Source organism: Caretta caretta, chromosome 7 (genome assembly GCF_965140235.1).
Source record: "Caretta caretta isolate rCarCar2 chromosome 7, rCarCar1.hap1, whole genome shotgun sequence".
Taxonomy (NCBI): domain Eukaryota; kingdom Metazoa; phylum Chordata; order Testudines; family Cheloniidae; genus Caretta; species Caretta caretta.
Window position 1 is genome coordinate 37,068,500 of NC_134212.1, and position 16,243 is coordinate 37,084,742.

At 43.6% G+C, this 16,243-nt stretch overlaps 1 protein-coding gene across 2 annotated transcripts in view; it reads left to right on the forward strand.

The window, feature by feature from the left end:
- The first annotated feature begins 589 nt into the window (after positions 1-589).
- ACAD9 (acyl-CoA dehydrogenase family member 9) overlaps positions 590-16,243 on the forward strand; it is a 62,759-nt gene continuing 47,105 nt past the window's right edge. Inside the window, exons 1-3 of one of the 2 annotated variants that reach the window (XM_048859587.2) lie at positions 590-804; positions 10,348-10,441; positions 14,110-14,211. In XM_048859587.2, the coding sequence (XP_048715544.2) occupies positions 679-804; positions 10,348-10,441; positions 14,110-14,211 (322 nt within the window). In that variant the 5' untranslated portion in view covers positions 590-678. The remainder of the gene's footprint in view (positions 805-10,347; positions 10,442-14,109; positions 14,212-16,243) is intronic. The other variant, XM_048859586.2, reaches the window with a different exon arrangement.

Consider the following 16,243-nt stretch of genomic DNA (forward strand, 5'->3'; position numbering starts at 1 on the left):
TCAGAGTAACAGCCTGTATTCGCAAAAAGAAAAGGAGTACTTGTGGCACTTTAGAGACTATTTATTTAGAGACTATTTAATTTATTTGAGCATAAGCTTTCGCAAGCTACAGCTCACTTCATTGGCTGTAGCTCACGAAAAGCTTATGCTTGAAACAATGAGATTTTTTTTAGCAATGAATGTGTTGAGGGTGTTTTCCTGTGGCCAGTTTTTTCCTGGAGCCAGCGGGGCCAAGAACATCCCCTTTTAAAAAAAAAAAAAAAAGGGCTGAGCTTCCCAAGACTCCAGGAGCTGGGGGTCTAAGGAACAGCTAGGCAGGGGCCAGCAGGATGCCTAGGCATCCCTCACAAGGCTTCCCCGGCCTGCTCCCGCGCTAGCTTAGTCCCGGATCGCCTCTGAACCCAGACGGCCCGGCTCTGGCCTGATGGGCACAACCGCAGGCCAATGTACTGCTGGGGGCGTGGCCTGAATGGTGTGACTGGCTGCGCGGGGGGGGGTTGGCGTGTGAGGGGCGGGGCACATGGCGCCCGCCTCAAGCCCATCTGCAGGAGGGAGGGGTTTGTGTCACGTGACCCATCTGATGCGTCATCAGCGCGCGCCCCTGACGGCTTCCCTAGGCGGTGGGCGGAGCCATGCCGGTTTCGGGCCCTGCCTAGGGGCACAGTGACCCGGTCGGACATGAGCGGCCTCAGCCTTCTACTGCGGGTGGCGCGCGCCGCGTTCCCCCCCGGGGCCAGGCAGCTACGCACTGGCGGCCTCCGCAGTGCCTACGCCAAGGAGCTTTTCCTGGGGAAGCTGCGGAAGGTGAGGTTGAGGGAGATGAGCCCGGGCTCCCAGCACCCTCCGCAACTGTGCCCGGCCCCTGTGGGTGTCTCCTCCCCTCGCTGGGGCACCTCTGGGGCTCCCAGCCCCCGCCACTGACTTCCCGGCCCCTGGGGGTGTCTCCTCCCCTCGCTGGGGCACCTCTGGGGCTCCCAGCCCCCGCCACTGACTTCCCGGCCCCTGGGGGTGTCTCCTCCCCTCGCTGGGGCACCTCTGGGGCTCCCAGCCCCCGCCCTGCAGCTGATTGTGTCTGATCCCTGGGGTGTCTCCTCCCTTCCATGTCTCCTCCCTTCCCCCGCCCCACCACGGACTGTGTCTGGCTCCTGGGGACTTTTCTCCTCTCTCTGGGGCAGTCCCAGGGCTGCCAGCACGCCCCTTGCATCGGTGCCTGTCCCCTGGGGTGTCTCCTCCCTTTGCTGGAGCACCGCTCAGGTTCCCCACCAGTGACTGTGCCCAGCCCCTGGGGACTCTTCTCTTGCTGGGGCACTCTTGGGGCTGCAAGCACCCTCCTTGCAACTGTGCCCAGCCCCTGGGGACTCTCTTCCCCTTGCTGGGATACCCCTGGCTGTTTGTCTCCTCAGGGTTCTCCTCCAGGCCACATTCTTCTCTGGGGCCTCCTTCCAGGTTGTCCCACCCTGGTGCCTCTCCCTTCGGGGGACCCCTCACAGCCCTAGCCTTTCTCCTGCATGGAATGGAGCCATTTCATCCCCTGTTCTCTATGTGCAGACAATGATTTACAGCCTGGCTCTTATCTGTACAGGAGCAGCTCAGGAGTAGCTGTTACCTGAGTGATCTGTGTAAATGAGACCACCTGTTCACTGTCTCTACACTTGTCATAGGCCAGTCGGGGGACCCAGATTCTAGAGTAAGAGGACCTCCCACCAGAGCATTTTGCACCATGTGAAACACATCTACGCTTCCTATACACTAAGTTTTTTCTGAAAATCTTCCTTTGGTGCTAGCAACAATGGGAATGCTATTAGAAACGGCTTGCAAGGATTTTAACACTATGTTGAGTAACTATTTGGTGGTAAAAATGCATGCTACTTACCCTTGTGTTTAGCTGCTGATAACACCAGTTGCTAATAATGAGTAAAACACTTGCTAATATAGATGTACTGTGTGGCGGCTTACTCGAGTCATTTGGTATTCAAGTTGGAGCATTAGGAGATATGTTTCAGATTGTGGGGTCAGGAACAGGTACGAAGATCTGCTATAAAAGTGAATGTGGCCTGAATGGTGCACAAGGGAAAGGAGACAGTTTATCTTGCACTCTGACCTATAGGACAGCAGCTGCTAGATAGACTTTAGGTTTGTTTGGTTTTTTTAAGTGCTTTGCTAATCCTCTCCCTTCTGGATTACTATAACCTCTTCTTCAACCACACTGACATGCTTATTGCTCCTCTTAATGGTGTCCAAAGTGTAGTTGCCAAAACTATCTTCTAGCCAATTAATCTGATCATGTCTTCCCCTTCATTTGAATCCCTACACTAGTCCCCAAACACACCAGTTTGTTCAGACTCCATTCATAGTCTTTCACATTTTCATCTTGATTTTCATCTATTACCTGGTCTGCTATTGTCCCCTCTTCACCACAAGTGATACTGTGTTCATAATTTCCTCCTATTTGCATCTCTGTGCAATTTACTGTGGTTTCCCTTTATATGTGGAACACTCTCCCCATTCTAGTTTACCAACCTGCCACCCTTTCTTCATTTAAGTCCTTTTTAAGAAACCACTTCTACAATGAGACTTACAAGGAGTAAGTTTATAACTAAAGAGGAAAAAAGCAAAGTTGTCTCCCCCTCTTGCCAGTGTATTCCAGATGCTGTGGATCTGTCATCTAGGTTGTAATGTTTTGGAGTTTGGGACTCTATATTCTTCTGTGTACTGTACAGTGCCAGGCATATTCTAGGTGCTTAACAAATAATAGAGCCAGTATTTGTATACAGACTGAAATCATTCTGAAACTTAATTTCTTTCCTTTAGAAGTTACAATTTATTCTATGGAGATTGCATAAGGTCCAAAATTCTGGATTCTATACTTCTGGGTTATTTGATTTGGCAGTAAAAATGTGCTTAGCACTTCACTTTTTGTTAGTTTAAATTGTTAGGAAACAGAACTTGTATAAAGGTGAGTTCTTTATATTATATCTAAAGGAAGATTTAATTGTGTGGTCAGTTTCACTTCCACATTTCGATGAACTGTTGGAAAGGCAGCTACAGAGGCACATACTCAAGTTTCCATTGCTTGTTGGTAGTTAAGTGTGCCCTTGGGGATGAAACCTCTGTTACACAATGTACATAGTCTATATTTTCTCTTTGCCCTTCTTCCTTTGAACCCTGCCCCTGCTGATGTTGTCTTTTGAGCAGCACAATGAAACAGTGTCACTTCTGCCCAGAGCTAGCCACAGCCATTGTGAAAAATGAGGCGTATCAGAATGGTCCTCTGGAACATCACTCTATTAAGTGCCCATTTCTTTCCAGAATGCAGTTCCCAGGCCCTGTTCAATGCCTTCATTTTTAACATTGGCATCTAGTGAGTAGGTGGCAGTAAATTAAGGCCTTTCCCCTCACAAACCACAGATGACAAAGAAGGAGTGTATAATATATACGTGTGGACAATACAAGATTGCCAGCCTTCATGTCAGGAAATTGCTCTTTCACATGTTATGCAATTAATATTAATGCTTCAGTTTTTGTTTTGAAGAAAGGGGAGAAAATAATTGAAGGACATACTAAGCAACAGAGTGGATTTGACTTAAATCACTAATCAGGAAGACATGATTTAATCATGGATTTCTACATAAGAGCATTCTTGTTGGTTGCTATAACCTTAATACATACATAAGCTTCACAATTCAGAGATAGATGTAGGCTTCATTTTTAGAAGGTACATGCTATACATTTTTAAAGTGATTTATTTTGAAAACTTTTCAGATTAGTTTTACAATTATATCAGAAAATGAATGATTGTTTGGTTATTTTATTTACCAAAGGTAATTGAAGCAGATACTTATGAAGTCATTGGGAGGTAAACTATTTATCTCCAGTTCAACAGGTTAATCATTAATATTTGGAGGATTTTCTTGCCACGCTGTATTAGGAAAACATCACCAGACGGACATTTTAAATTGTTTTATTTAACTAAAATAACCACGTTATGTATTCTGGATTTTTTTAACCGTAAACATATAATTTAACAAAACGAGCATATGAATTGTTGAATTCAAGTTTTTTAAAATCAGGTTTGTTTTTGTTAAAATTGTTAATTAAAATAGTTAAATGAAATATTTAAAAAAAAATTAAATCAACTATGTCAGCCAGGTCAACATGAGAAACTTAAAATATTGGCTTCTGTAGCTAACTCAGTTATCTTCATCTTCATTTTCCTCTTTTTTTCATAATCTGGAAAAGAAAAACAAGCTTTCCTGCTTTTTCAGGTCCCAAACGATTTCTCAATTTGGAATGAATTAGAATATTTTCTTCCTTTGGGCTTTCTACACCGGCAGAAGAAGCTACTGCTGTTAAAAGTGAGATTATCACTTCACTAGTCTCTGAATCCAAGTGCTTAAGTGACTTCCACCAATTCACTGGTGTGACTTTCTTTAAAACGTGATCAGCAAACATATTTCTTGAATGGTTCTTATTCCCAAAGTGGGTCTCTTTTATGGCCTGCTGCCATTATAGGCTACGCTCAGAAAGACCTCAAGACTTCTGTAATGTGCTGCTCAAACAGTTCCACTGTTTCAGAGTAACAGCCATGTTAGTCTGTATTCGCAAAAAGAAAAGGAGTACTTGTGGCACCTTAGAGACTAACCAATTTATTTGAGCATAAGCTTTCGTGAGCTACAGCTCACTTCATCGGATGCATACTGTGGAAACTGCAGAAGACAGTACATTGAGTACTCTTTACATTGAGAGTGGTCACTTTGGATTGGCTATTACCAGCAGGAGAGTGAGTTTGTGTGTGTGTGGGGGGGGGGGGTGAGAAAACCTGGATTTGTGCTGGAAATGGCCCAACTTGATTATCATACACATTGTAAGGAGAGTGATCACTTTAGATAAGCTATTACCAGCAGGAGAGTGGGGTGGGAGGAGGTATTGTTTCATGGTCTCTGTGTAGATAATGTGTTCTGCAGTTTCCACAGTATGCATCCAATGAAGTGAGTTGTAGCTCACGAAAGCTTATGCTCAAATAAATTGGTTAGTTCCACTGTTGTTTCTATGGCCTGTCCCTCCCTTCTCACATTTATCTCCAGACTTCTGCTCCTTGTCCAGATCTGTTCCACCCCCAACAATCTTTTATTCATTGAACTTTTTGAAACTTTACACTTTTAGAGAGAGGTAAGGGATTGCAAATGTATGTACACAGAGTCAGAGGGACAATAGGGTTGAGGTTGGTTTGTTGGTTTTTGCTGTTAACAAGCATGTTATCTCTGGGGAGACACATACACAGTTTGAGAACTGCAAAACTAAGCGTCTTTGATGGCATCTTCTAGATCAGGATGGGCAAATTATGGCCCGTGGGCTGGATCTGGCCCGTCAGGGCTTTGAAACTGCTCCGCAGGATTGCCACCCCTGTGGCGCCAAGGTAGGCTGCCTGCCTGCCCTGGCCCCACACCGCTTCTGGAAGCAGCCGGCGCCACGTCCCTGCAGCCCTTGGGGGAGCAAGGGCAGAGGGCTCCGTGTGCTGTCTGTGCCTGCAGGCACCGCCCTCCGCAGCTCCCATTGGCCGGGAACAGAGAGCCGCGGCCAATGAGGGCTTCAGGGGAGGTACCTGCAGACAAGGGCAGCGCGTGGAGCCCTCTGCCCCTCCCCTCCCCAAGGGGCTGCAGGGATGTGGTGCTGGCTGCTTCTGGGACCAGTGTGGGGCCAAGGTAGTCAGGGAGCCTGCCTTAGCTCCACTGCGTGCCGCTGCCACCCTGGAGCTGCTCAAGGTAAGCAGCACTGGGCCAGAGCCCATACCCCGAACCCCTCCTACACCCCAACCCCATGCCCTGAGCCCCCTCGTAATCCTGCACCCCTCCTGTGCCTTAAGACTGCTCTTGCACCCCCAACCACTTGCCCTGAGCCCTTTCCTGCACACTGCACTCCCTCCCATACCCTAACCCCTTGCCCCACCCTACATTCGTGGCCCTGCGTGCAATTTCCCGACCCAGATGTGGCCCTCTGGCCAAAAAGTTTGCCCACCCCTGTTCTAGACTGACCACTGAGTCCCATTGGGCAGATAGAAAGATTAACCAAAATAATCTATACAGAAGTCTGTGGACCCAATTTTATGGGGTTCCAGGATCCATCAACTATTGAAACTCATTTACAAAACTTTTCTTAAACATTACATGAATATATGGTCTCATACTATAGAATTAGAATATATAATCCCTATTCAATGGTGAGAGATCTTTGAGCTATAATGTGATTTAATTAAAACTATCTTTAGATTGCTTTTTTCATCAAAAAGAATTTTATCAAAATTTTGATTTTTTTATTTTAAAAAATCATTGATTTTTATCCACCCTGCTAAGCAACCAAGTTCATTGCTTAATGTTTTAAAGTATAGTAAATTTTCTTTAAAATAGAAATGGGTAGCTAAATGATATACTAATTATCAGACAATTAAATGTCATGGAACTTACTTCTGAAGTAATGCCCTCCACTCACTGATAGTAATGGGATTTTTGCCATAGACTTCACTGGGAACAAGACTGGATCCTTTATAGTGTTCGAAGAGCATTAGCTTTTCTTCTGTGCCCTTAAACAAGCCAAGAGGCATAAACACTGCCAAATTACCATTTATGCTCGTTGATAAGCCAAATTTTTTTAGTAAAAAAGGGAAGCATCAGAAAAGAGGGTCGGCTTATGAACAGGTATAGAGAGGGAGAGGTGGGACACAGCCCCCACCCCAACAGAGGGAGCAAGGAGAGGCAGCAGAGTCAGAAGGAAAGAGGTGGGGCCAGAATCTCTCCGCTTCTGGCCACGCTGCTCTCCCCCCAGCCTCCGAAGAAGCTGCAGCTTCGGGGCTGGCACTCTGCGGCCGCACCGCCCGGCCCAGCCCGCCGGAGCACGCTGCGGCCACGCCAGAGACATCCTCCCCTGGCCCACCCCAGCTAAGATGGGAAGGGATGGGATGGGAGGAGTGTGGGGGTCCTGGTCTAGGGGTGGGATCATGGGGTGGTGGTCACAGAGGTTGCTTCTCCCCCAGATGCTGTCCCGGCCCGGCAGGGTGAACAGCTGGCGCGCCGGGACGCTTTGTTTTCTTAGGTTTACCTCTGTGCCTGCGGACGCTCAAGGTAAACAAACCATCTCGGCCTGCCAGCAGCTTATCCTGATGGTCCAGGAGCCAAAGTTTGCTGACCCCTGAATTATAGGGTCAGCTTATGAATGCGTCATAAAAATTTTCTATTTTTACTTATCTATCTTGGCGGGGTCGGCTTATAAACAAACCGGCTTATGATCGAGTATATCCGGTAAGTGTAAAAATATAATAAGAGCCAAAAAAGAGTTTGAAGAACAGCTAGCCAAAAACTCAAAAGGTAATTATTAAATGTTTTTTTCAGTACATCAGAAGCAGGAAGCCTGCTAAACAACCAGTGGGGCCCCTGGACGATCGAGACACAAAAGGAGAACTTAAAGACGATAAAGTCATTGCAGAGAAAATAAATGAATTCTTTGCTTCAGTCTTCACGGCTGAGGATGTTAGGGAGATTCCCAAACCTGACCCATCGTTTGCAGGTGACAAATCTGTAGAATTGTTACAGATTGAAGGGTCACTAGAGGAGGTTTTGGAATTAATTGATAAACTTAACAGTAACAAGTCACTGGGACCAGACGGCATTCACCCAAGAGTTTTGAAAGAACTCAAATGTGAAATTGTGGAACTATTAACTATGGTTTGTAACCTGTCCTTTAAATCAGTTTCTGTACTCAATGACTGGAAGATAGCTAATGTAACGCCAATATTTAAAAAAGGCTCTAGAGGTGATCCCGGCAATTACAGAACGGTAAGTCTAACGTCAGTACCGGGCAAATTAGTTGAAACAATAGTAAAGAATAAAATTGTCAGACACATAGAAGAACATAAATTGTTGGGCAAAGGTCAACCTGGTTTCTGAAAAGGGAAATCATATCTTGCTAATTTATTAGAGTTCTTTGACAGGGTCAACAAACATGTGGACAAGGGGGATTCAGTGGACATAGTGTACTTAGATTTCCAGAAAGCCTTGACAAGGTCCCTCACCAAAGGCTCCTACGTAAATTAAGTTGTCATGGGATAAGAGGGAAGATCATTTCATGGATTGAGAACTGGTTAAAAGACAGGGAACAAAGGGTAGGAATAAATGGTAAATTTTCAGAATGGAGAGGGGTAACTAGTGGTGTTCCCCAAGGGTCAGTCCTAGGACCAATCCTATACAACTTATTCATAAATGATCTGGAGAAAGGGGTAAACAGTGAGGTACCTAAGTTTGCAGACGATACTAAACTTCTCAAGATAGTTAAGACCAAAGTAGACTGTGAAGAACTTCAAAAAGATCTCCCAAAACTAAGTGATTGGGCAACAAAATGGCAAATGAAATTTAATATGGAAAATGTAAAGTAATGCACATTGGAAAAAATAATCCCAACTATTCATACAATATGATGGGGGCTAATTTAGCTACAACTAATCAGGAGAAAGATCTTGGAGTCCTCGTGGATAGGTCTCAGAAGATGTCCACGCAGTGTGCAGCAGCAGTCAAAAAAGCAAATGGGATGTTAGGAATCATTTTAAAAGGGATAGAGAATAGGATGGAGAATATCTTATTGCTCTTATATAAATCCAGGGTATGCCCACATCTTGAATACTGAGTACAGATGTGGTCCCCTCATCTCAAAAAAGATATACTGGCATTAGAAAAGGTTCAGAAAAGAGCAACTAAAATGATTAGGGGTTTGGAACAGATCCCATATGAGGAGAAATTAAAGAGGCTAGGACTTTTCAGCTTGGAAAAGAGGAGACTAAGGGTATATAAAATCATGAGTGGTGTGGAGAAAGTGAATAAAGAAAAGTTATTTACTTGTTCCCATAGTATAAGAACTAGGGGCCACCAAATGAAATTAATGGGCAGCAGGTTTAAATCAAATAAAAGGAAGTTCTTCTTCACTCAGCGCACAGTCAACCTGTGGAACTCCTTGCTTGAGCAGGTTGTGAAGGCTAGGACTATAACAGGGTTTAAAAGAGAACTGGATAAATTCATGTAGATCAAGTCCATTAATGGCTATTAGCCAGGATGGGTAAGGAATGATGTCCCTAGCCTCTGTCTGTCAGAGGGTGGAGATGGATGGCAGGAAAGAGATCACTTTGATCATTGCATGTTAGGTTCACTCCCTCTGGGGCACCTGGCATTGGCCACTGTCGGTAGACAGGTTACTGGGCTGGATGGACCTTTGGTCTGACCCAGTATGGCCATTCTTATGTACTATCAGAATAGATAAACTCCAAATTAAATTTATTGATTATTAATCAAAAGAAGGATTCTTGAAGTATGAACTTAAATTGAGCCAAACAAATCCACAAGAGGCATTAACCAAATTCAGTAATGTGAGGTTAGCAGTACTTTGTGATCTTCCAGAACAAACCATGTCGTGTCAAGGAAAGGATTGTGGAAATCAAGCAAACAAATTTCGTCCCATAGAGCCTGACCATCACTTATTTCATACTCAGCTCCTCCTGATATAGCAAATTTTCTATACATTGGTCCTTTTCTGAAAATTTTAGAAGTTACCAAATCCTAAGTGTTGTCTCCACACTCCTTTAGGAGTACTTGAGTGAAGAGAGAATGACATGGTCTTGCAAAGGGGAGTTTTGTTTTGAGAAGGCAGGGTAAGGGAGTAGGAACACTGTCACTTTAGCGATATTTCACATCTCTTATTAGCTGCTCATAATTTTCTCTTTATTCAAGTCTAAAGATTGTAATGCCTCCAACTTGCAATGAAAAACCCCTTGTGTGAGGGAGAGACTGGAGCAAAGCGGAACTGCATTGTGCTAATCCATGCACTCTATCATTGAGCACCCAACGATGTGCTAAGAGTTTCACAAAACTAGTATATATCGTCCCTGCCCCAAGGAGCTTACAGTCTAAAATTGGCCCAAGTGAGGGCCATAAACAAAAATGTGTACTAATTGGTAAAACAGGATTCTGGTAACAGGGGCATGTGGTTACTCAAGTATGTACTTGTTGGTCGCTCATTTTACCTGTTAGCACACTTTCTTATATATGAGCAGTTTTCCTTCACCCCAATTTTTCATTTTCAGATGCTATTCCTCGTTTGTTTCAACATGCAGTACAATTGAAAAATGTAGTTTTCAATACAGAACAAGTATCTTTCATTTACTTAAGTTTGCTTATTTGAGACTACCTGAATTCCTGTAAACATTTTCCACAATTTTTGTTTTTAGAGGTTAACATCTAAAAGCCACATGTTCTTCTTCAGCCTGCTTTTTATTTTAAATTACCATAATCATATTATACTCTGACGTTTTAGGAGGAAGTTTTCCCTTATCCAGAGATTTCTAATGAAGAATTAGAAGAAATCAACCAGTTTGTAGGACCAGTAGAAAAATTCTTCAGTGAGGAAGGTATGGTTATTCATCTTTTTCCATACAAATGGTTTCTAATTAGTGATATTACTATAATTGAAATACTAAAAAGGAAACACTGTTACACTTTGTGCATTTATCATGACTTGTATAGTGTCACTGTTTTCCCTTGCATAGTCAATTTTCTCTTTTTGTTCAGTTCACTCATGCATCAAAGAGGAGAGAAATAAGAAAATTATTGTAAAACCACAAAAATTTGAAAGGAGGGCTCTGGGGCAAATGTAAGAATTGAAACTGCTTTTCCCTTTAAAAGTGTGTTCCTTTCACTGTCCTGTAATTTATAAGCATCTGATTTTGCTCATCTTTTTCCAACCAAATTCAGCAGAGGCAAGCAGAAAGAGTGACTATTTCAGAAGCTATGAGCATATAAAAATAGATGTTCTGCAATACTAACTAGATCAGTGAATCTGTTTTGGAAAATTGATGAGAACTTTTTGCTTAGCAAAGGCACAGTGTGATTAAATGTTTAATTTTTTCTCTGTTCTCTCAGAGAAACATTGTTGAACAGCTCCTAATTTCTTTACAAGCACTTATTTTCACTTCTGACGTAGTTAAGCAGTATCACCCCCAATTTCCAGATGGCAAGTGTGGGGCAAAGCTTCTGACTTCCCCAAAGACTCGGAGGAAGTCCAGGGTCATGACGTGGATTAAAACTCCTGAGGCTATTGGGCCAACTAGCAGCCAGTGACTATGTCCCTGTTCAATGGAATAATTCAGCAATTTAAGCTAAAACTCAAGAAATTCTTAAGAGTGACAGAGAAGACAATGCATATTTAGAGGGCCATGAAATCAAAAAATAAACAAATACTCTTCAGTCAGTTTAAGAGCTGATATTTAATGGAGAAATGAAAAGGAGTACTTGTGGCACCTTAGAGACTAACCAATTTATTTGAGCATAAGCGTTCGTGAGCTACAGCTCACTTCATCGGATGCATCCAATGAAGTGAGCTGTAGCTCACAAAAGCTTATGCTTATGCTCAAATAAAGCTTATGCTTATGCTCAAATAAATTGGTTAGTCTCTAAGGTGCCACAAGTACTCCTTTTCTTTTTGCGAATACAGACTAACACGGCTGTTACTCTGAAACCTGTCATTATGTAATGGAGAAATGAAAAACATTAGGTTACACGGTCTAGTTGATGGTGAAAATGATTTAATTTTGTTTGGGTACTCTGCCATTTCTGGTTAGATATTCAGGGATAATTCTGAGCAGCAAAAAAAAAAACTGGAAAGCTGCCTAAGCGCTTGGAAATTTGATACAGTTGGCACTGAGCAAAGAAATTCAACTGAGCAGAATCTCTGAAGCTTGGCAATTCTCATACACCATGCAGATGTCTGTATCACTCTAGTGAATGAACAAGTAAACAACAAACGCTTTTCTCTCCCAAATCAGCTAATTATAACCCAAGTATATTCTTGATATGATGTGCTTTGTAGCCTAAACCATTAAAAAAAATCAGTTGCTTTGTTACAATGTTATGTTTTCTGACTGAATTTCATCCCTCAACCAAGCATTGTGGTTGACCCCTTCTACCTCATGCAGTCCTTGTTAAGTCCCCTGCCTGTGATGAATAGGAATCTTTCTCAGGGAAGTGCCACTGGACTCTGCAGGATTTGCTTTTTTCCCTCAAGAATTTTTTTCGGCAGGATAGCTTCAGCCTCTGCTGCTGAACAGCAACATACCGTAATGAAAACTAATGAAATTCTTGTCAGTTTACACGCTTGCTATTCTTGAGGACCTAATGGGCAGCTGTGCAACTGGCAAGAACCAGATCTGTTCTTGCTTAAAAACTACCCAATCTATTAAAATGTATTGGGATAAATGTTCTTGAGGCTGTTCTGTGACAAATTCCGAGTTGTTTTTTTTCTTTATCCCAGTGTTTTGGAATTGTGGAATTTCTTATACTATTCTAATGCTTCATGCTAGTGTACACCTGAATATGCAAAGAAATGTTCAAGATGGTTGAAAAAGCTATAGATTCTCCCCACTTCCAAGGCCCTACTATTCATGTGTCACCACTTGGAGTATAACTTCTGTCATTGAAACCTTCCAGTCAGTTCCTTCTTGAATGCAGTCAGGGAAGGAGCACCGTGAGGAGCTGTGCCTCTTCAGCTGGAGAACTGTTTCAGCTGAGTAGAGCTCGTTCTTGCAGAAATCTCTTCAGTCTTATTTTTTTTGTGGAGCGTTCTCTTCTTACTATGTAAGAAACAACTAGAAGATTCCAAGGGCTGTTGTTATGTGCTATCCAGGAGCTACCATGAAGAGAGGAGTTGGCTCAAATTCTCTCCCACTATTACTGCCTTAGGAACTAGAACAGAGGTGGGCAAACTACAGCCCACAGGCCGGATCCGGCTCACCAACTGTTTTAATCCAGCCCTCGAGCTCCTGCTGGGGAGTGGGATATGTGGCTTGCCCTGCTCCAGCACTCTAGCTGGGGAGCAAGGTTGGGGACCACTCCATGTGGCTCCTGGAAGCAGTGTCATGGCCCCACTCCAGCTCCTATGTGTAGGGACAGCCAGGCTGCTCCACTCTGCACGCTGCCCCTGCCTGAAGCGACGTCTCTGCAGCTCCCATTGGCCAGGAACTGCAGCCAATGGGAGCTGCAGGGGTGGCACCTGCGGATGGGGCAGCGTGCAGAGCTGCCTGGCCGCAGCTCTGCATAGGAGCTGGAAGAGGGACATGGCCACTGCTTCCAGGAGCCACTTGAGCTAAGTGCTGCCCGGAGCCTGCACCCCTGCACCTCTCCCCACACCCCAACCCTGATCCCCCTCCCACCTTCCGAACCCCTCGGTCCCAGCCCAGAGCACCCTCCTACACCCGAAACTCCTCATCCCTAGCCCCACCCCAGAGCCAGCATCCCCAGCAGGAGCCCTCCCCTGTGCACCCCATTCCACCACCCCCTCCCGCACGCTGAACTCCTCATTTCTGGCCCCATCCCAGAGCCCTCTCCTCTCCCTCCCCCCCCACCCCAACTGCAATTTTGTGAGCATTCATGTCCCACCATACAAGTTTGCCCGCCCCTGGACTAGAACGAGTAGAAGCAGAATTGTGAGGTCAAGTAACTTCTTACAGGAATGTACCTGAGGGGTTTTATTTCCCTGCAGTGTGTAGTGGTAACCTCCGTATGCAGTGGGTCACAGTATTCCACCTTACTTCTACTTCAAAACTGGTAGTGAGCCGTAATGGTATAGTGCCTAATGATTGCTGGGGGGCTGTTTAATACTTTTCCAGATTCAGGGGAGTGAGGGGTTGGGGCATGTTAGCCATTGTTAAAGGCAGTCTGAAGCTAATAGGAGCAGTTTCTGTAAAGTTAAATGGGTGAAGCATGTGCGCATCTGTTGGAGCATGAGTCAAAAGCTAGGGTGCTGAACATGTAGTCTGGTTTGCTGCTGAGGATGCTTTGAGATGCTAGAGGAGAATACTTGTTGAGGGCTTGGGGGCAGGTGAGACACTCTGCTCCTTTTTCCATTAGCCATATCCTGTTTTGCAGGTCTATGCTCTCATGTTGATTATTGGGAATAGAGGTTATGCTGCTATTAACATGCCATGGTATTGAGAATGCTGTTGTAGCCTGCCTGCTTTGCACTGATGCAAATACTCTTGTGGAGGGGCACACTTGCTGTAACCAGTCATACTTCTATTTTCAGTGGACTCTACGAAGATTGACCAAGATGCTAAAATCCCACCAGAAACTCTAAAAGGATTGAAGAGCCTTGGACTCTTTGGCATGCAGGTTCCAGAGGAATATGGTGAGTAAAAAAAGATACTGAAAGTAGAGCCAAACAATTTCTTCCTTTCAACACAAAATGCACCATAAGGCATCACATGCCACTTCCCCCTGTTTTCAAGTCCTTGGCTGAAATGAGGAGGGCTTGGTGTTGCATGGGCATCTCAGTCTCACAGCACTTGCTCAAAATGCATACATAACACTGGCTTACCAGACAAACTATGGTGTCTGATGGAACTGTCAATATCGAAGCCACTACCTTTGACTCACTCAAGTAAGCAAGGAACCCATTTGTCCACTTTAAAAACTTAATAGCTGTGTTGAGACATAGTTGTATTTTATTAAACCAAAAAACCCTGTCTTCAGCTTCAGAAGTGTCTGTGGGCCAGGGGCACTAGTTCCTCAATGGAGTAAACGCCCAGAGTTGCGGAGAGAGGACGAGGAATATGTTTTCATGCCCTCATATGTGCACAGTGAGGTGGTCTTGAGAGTGTTATAATTTTTTTTTATCAAGATGTAAAATAAGAAATGAGATCACTTGCCTAGCGGTCTTAAACAGGGATTTGAAGGAGGATGGGACAGTGGCTTTAAAAACTAGTTTGGCCTGGGTATGTGGTGTATGAAGGACAACCTGAACTACAAAGTATTAGTTGCAGTGAGTACAATAGTGCTGAATAAAGCTGGAAGAAGACCTAACTCAGAATTCTTGTGATTTAGTTAGTTTATATCTTCTTTTAACCATACTCTTGTGTGTTGATGCATGCAAGTTGACCTATTACTTATTTTTGTTTAATTTCTCATGAGTGCAACAGAGATGCAAATCTTACTTCTGCAAAGATCTGAGAACAGCATCCATTTGATCCCATTCCAAGACTAATACATAACACAAATAACTAAAAAGAAAAAATGGAAGAGTTCTTTTTATTAATGAAATTGAGTCATGCTAGTCACTAGAATTCATAGCAGGTTTAATTTTGTCTTAGAATACATTAAATTATCTACTGCTCTAGTAGTCTTAAAACAGTCTTTGTAATGCCAAATGGGTCTTCTACTGTTAATGTCAGAGAAATTTTTGAAAAATCTAAGGTCTGTGTGCACAACTAATACTATCATCAGACAATAGCTGTGTTTACATACAGATAGCTAATTAGACGCCATTTCTGTGTGGGGATCTCGGGCTTTTTCCAAACATCTTCTAGCTTTTTCTCTTCACCTTTTTGTATGTGGTCTATATTGAAATATTTTAGTAGACATACAATGCTGAGTGGGTTAGTGCACCAGGAGGAAACGCACTGAGATGTATCATAGTGAAATGGATACATCATATAACACTAATTACATTAATCAAACTTAGGACAATCCTTTTGTGAAAGAGAATGTGATCTAGCATAAGCCTCTGTATGAGAGTTGCTGGTTCGTTCATGCTGTGTTTACAATCCTGTCTTCAATTTTGTAAAAACAAAATTCTGGCATAAGAATTTTTTGTAATCACTTCCTATGAAATGGGACATGATTGCATTCTAAAAGTAGATTAGGAAAAATCAGTCCAGGGTTGTAAGGGAAAGATGGTCTGAGGGGTACTATAAATCCTCAGAAGTGAGCCCTAGGATTTCAATTTCAGGTCAGTCCCATAACAGTTTTTCTGTGTTGCCAGAAGTGCCAGCAGTCTTTCCAGTTCAAAAGATCTGCTATATGGACTAATGTCCAGTAGATCAATGAGTGGTGATCTGCTTTATGAGCAAGTGGCATAAAGCAAAAGATGCCTTCTTGACGCTGACGGGTATGACACATGAGCAGCTTATCTAATGATGAGCCTATCTCCTATCCCCTGAGCTCATTCATTATAAGACATTAATAGAAATAGAAATCATGGCTCTGGGCCTCATTGGTGTATTCGCCAGGCTCACGAATATGAAAACAGCGAAGACATTGGAAACGGCTTCTGTATTTGAATCAGTTACATCCACAGTATATAAAGTTAAGTCATGTACAGTTGTGGTTGGTAAGTTAATGTTTGTTTGGATGTGGATTTCAATTGTACTTTTAATTTATAA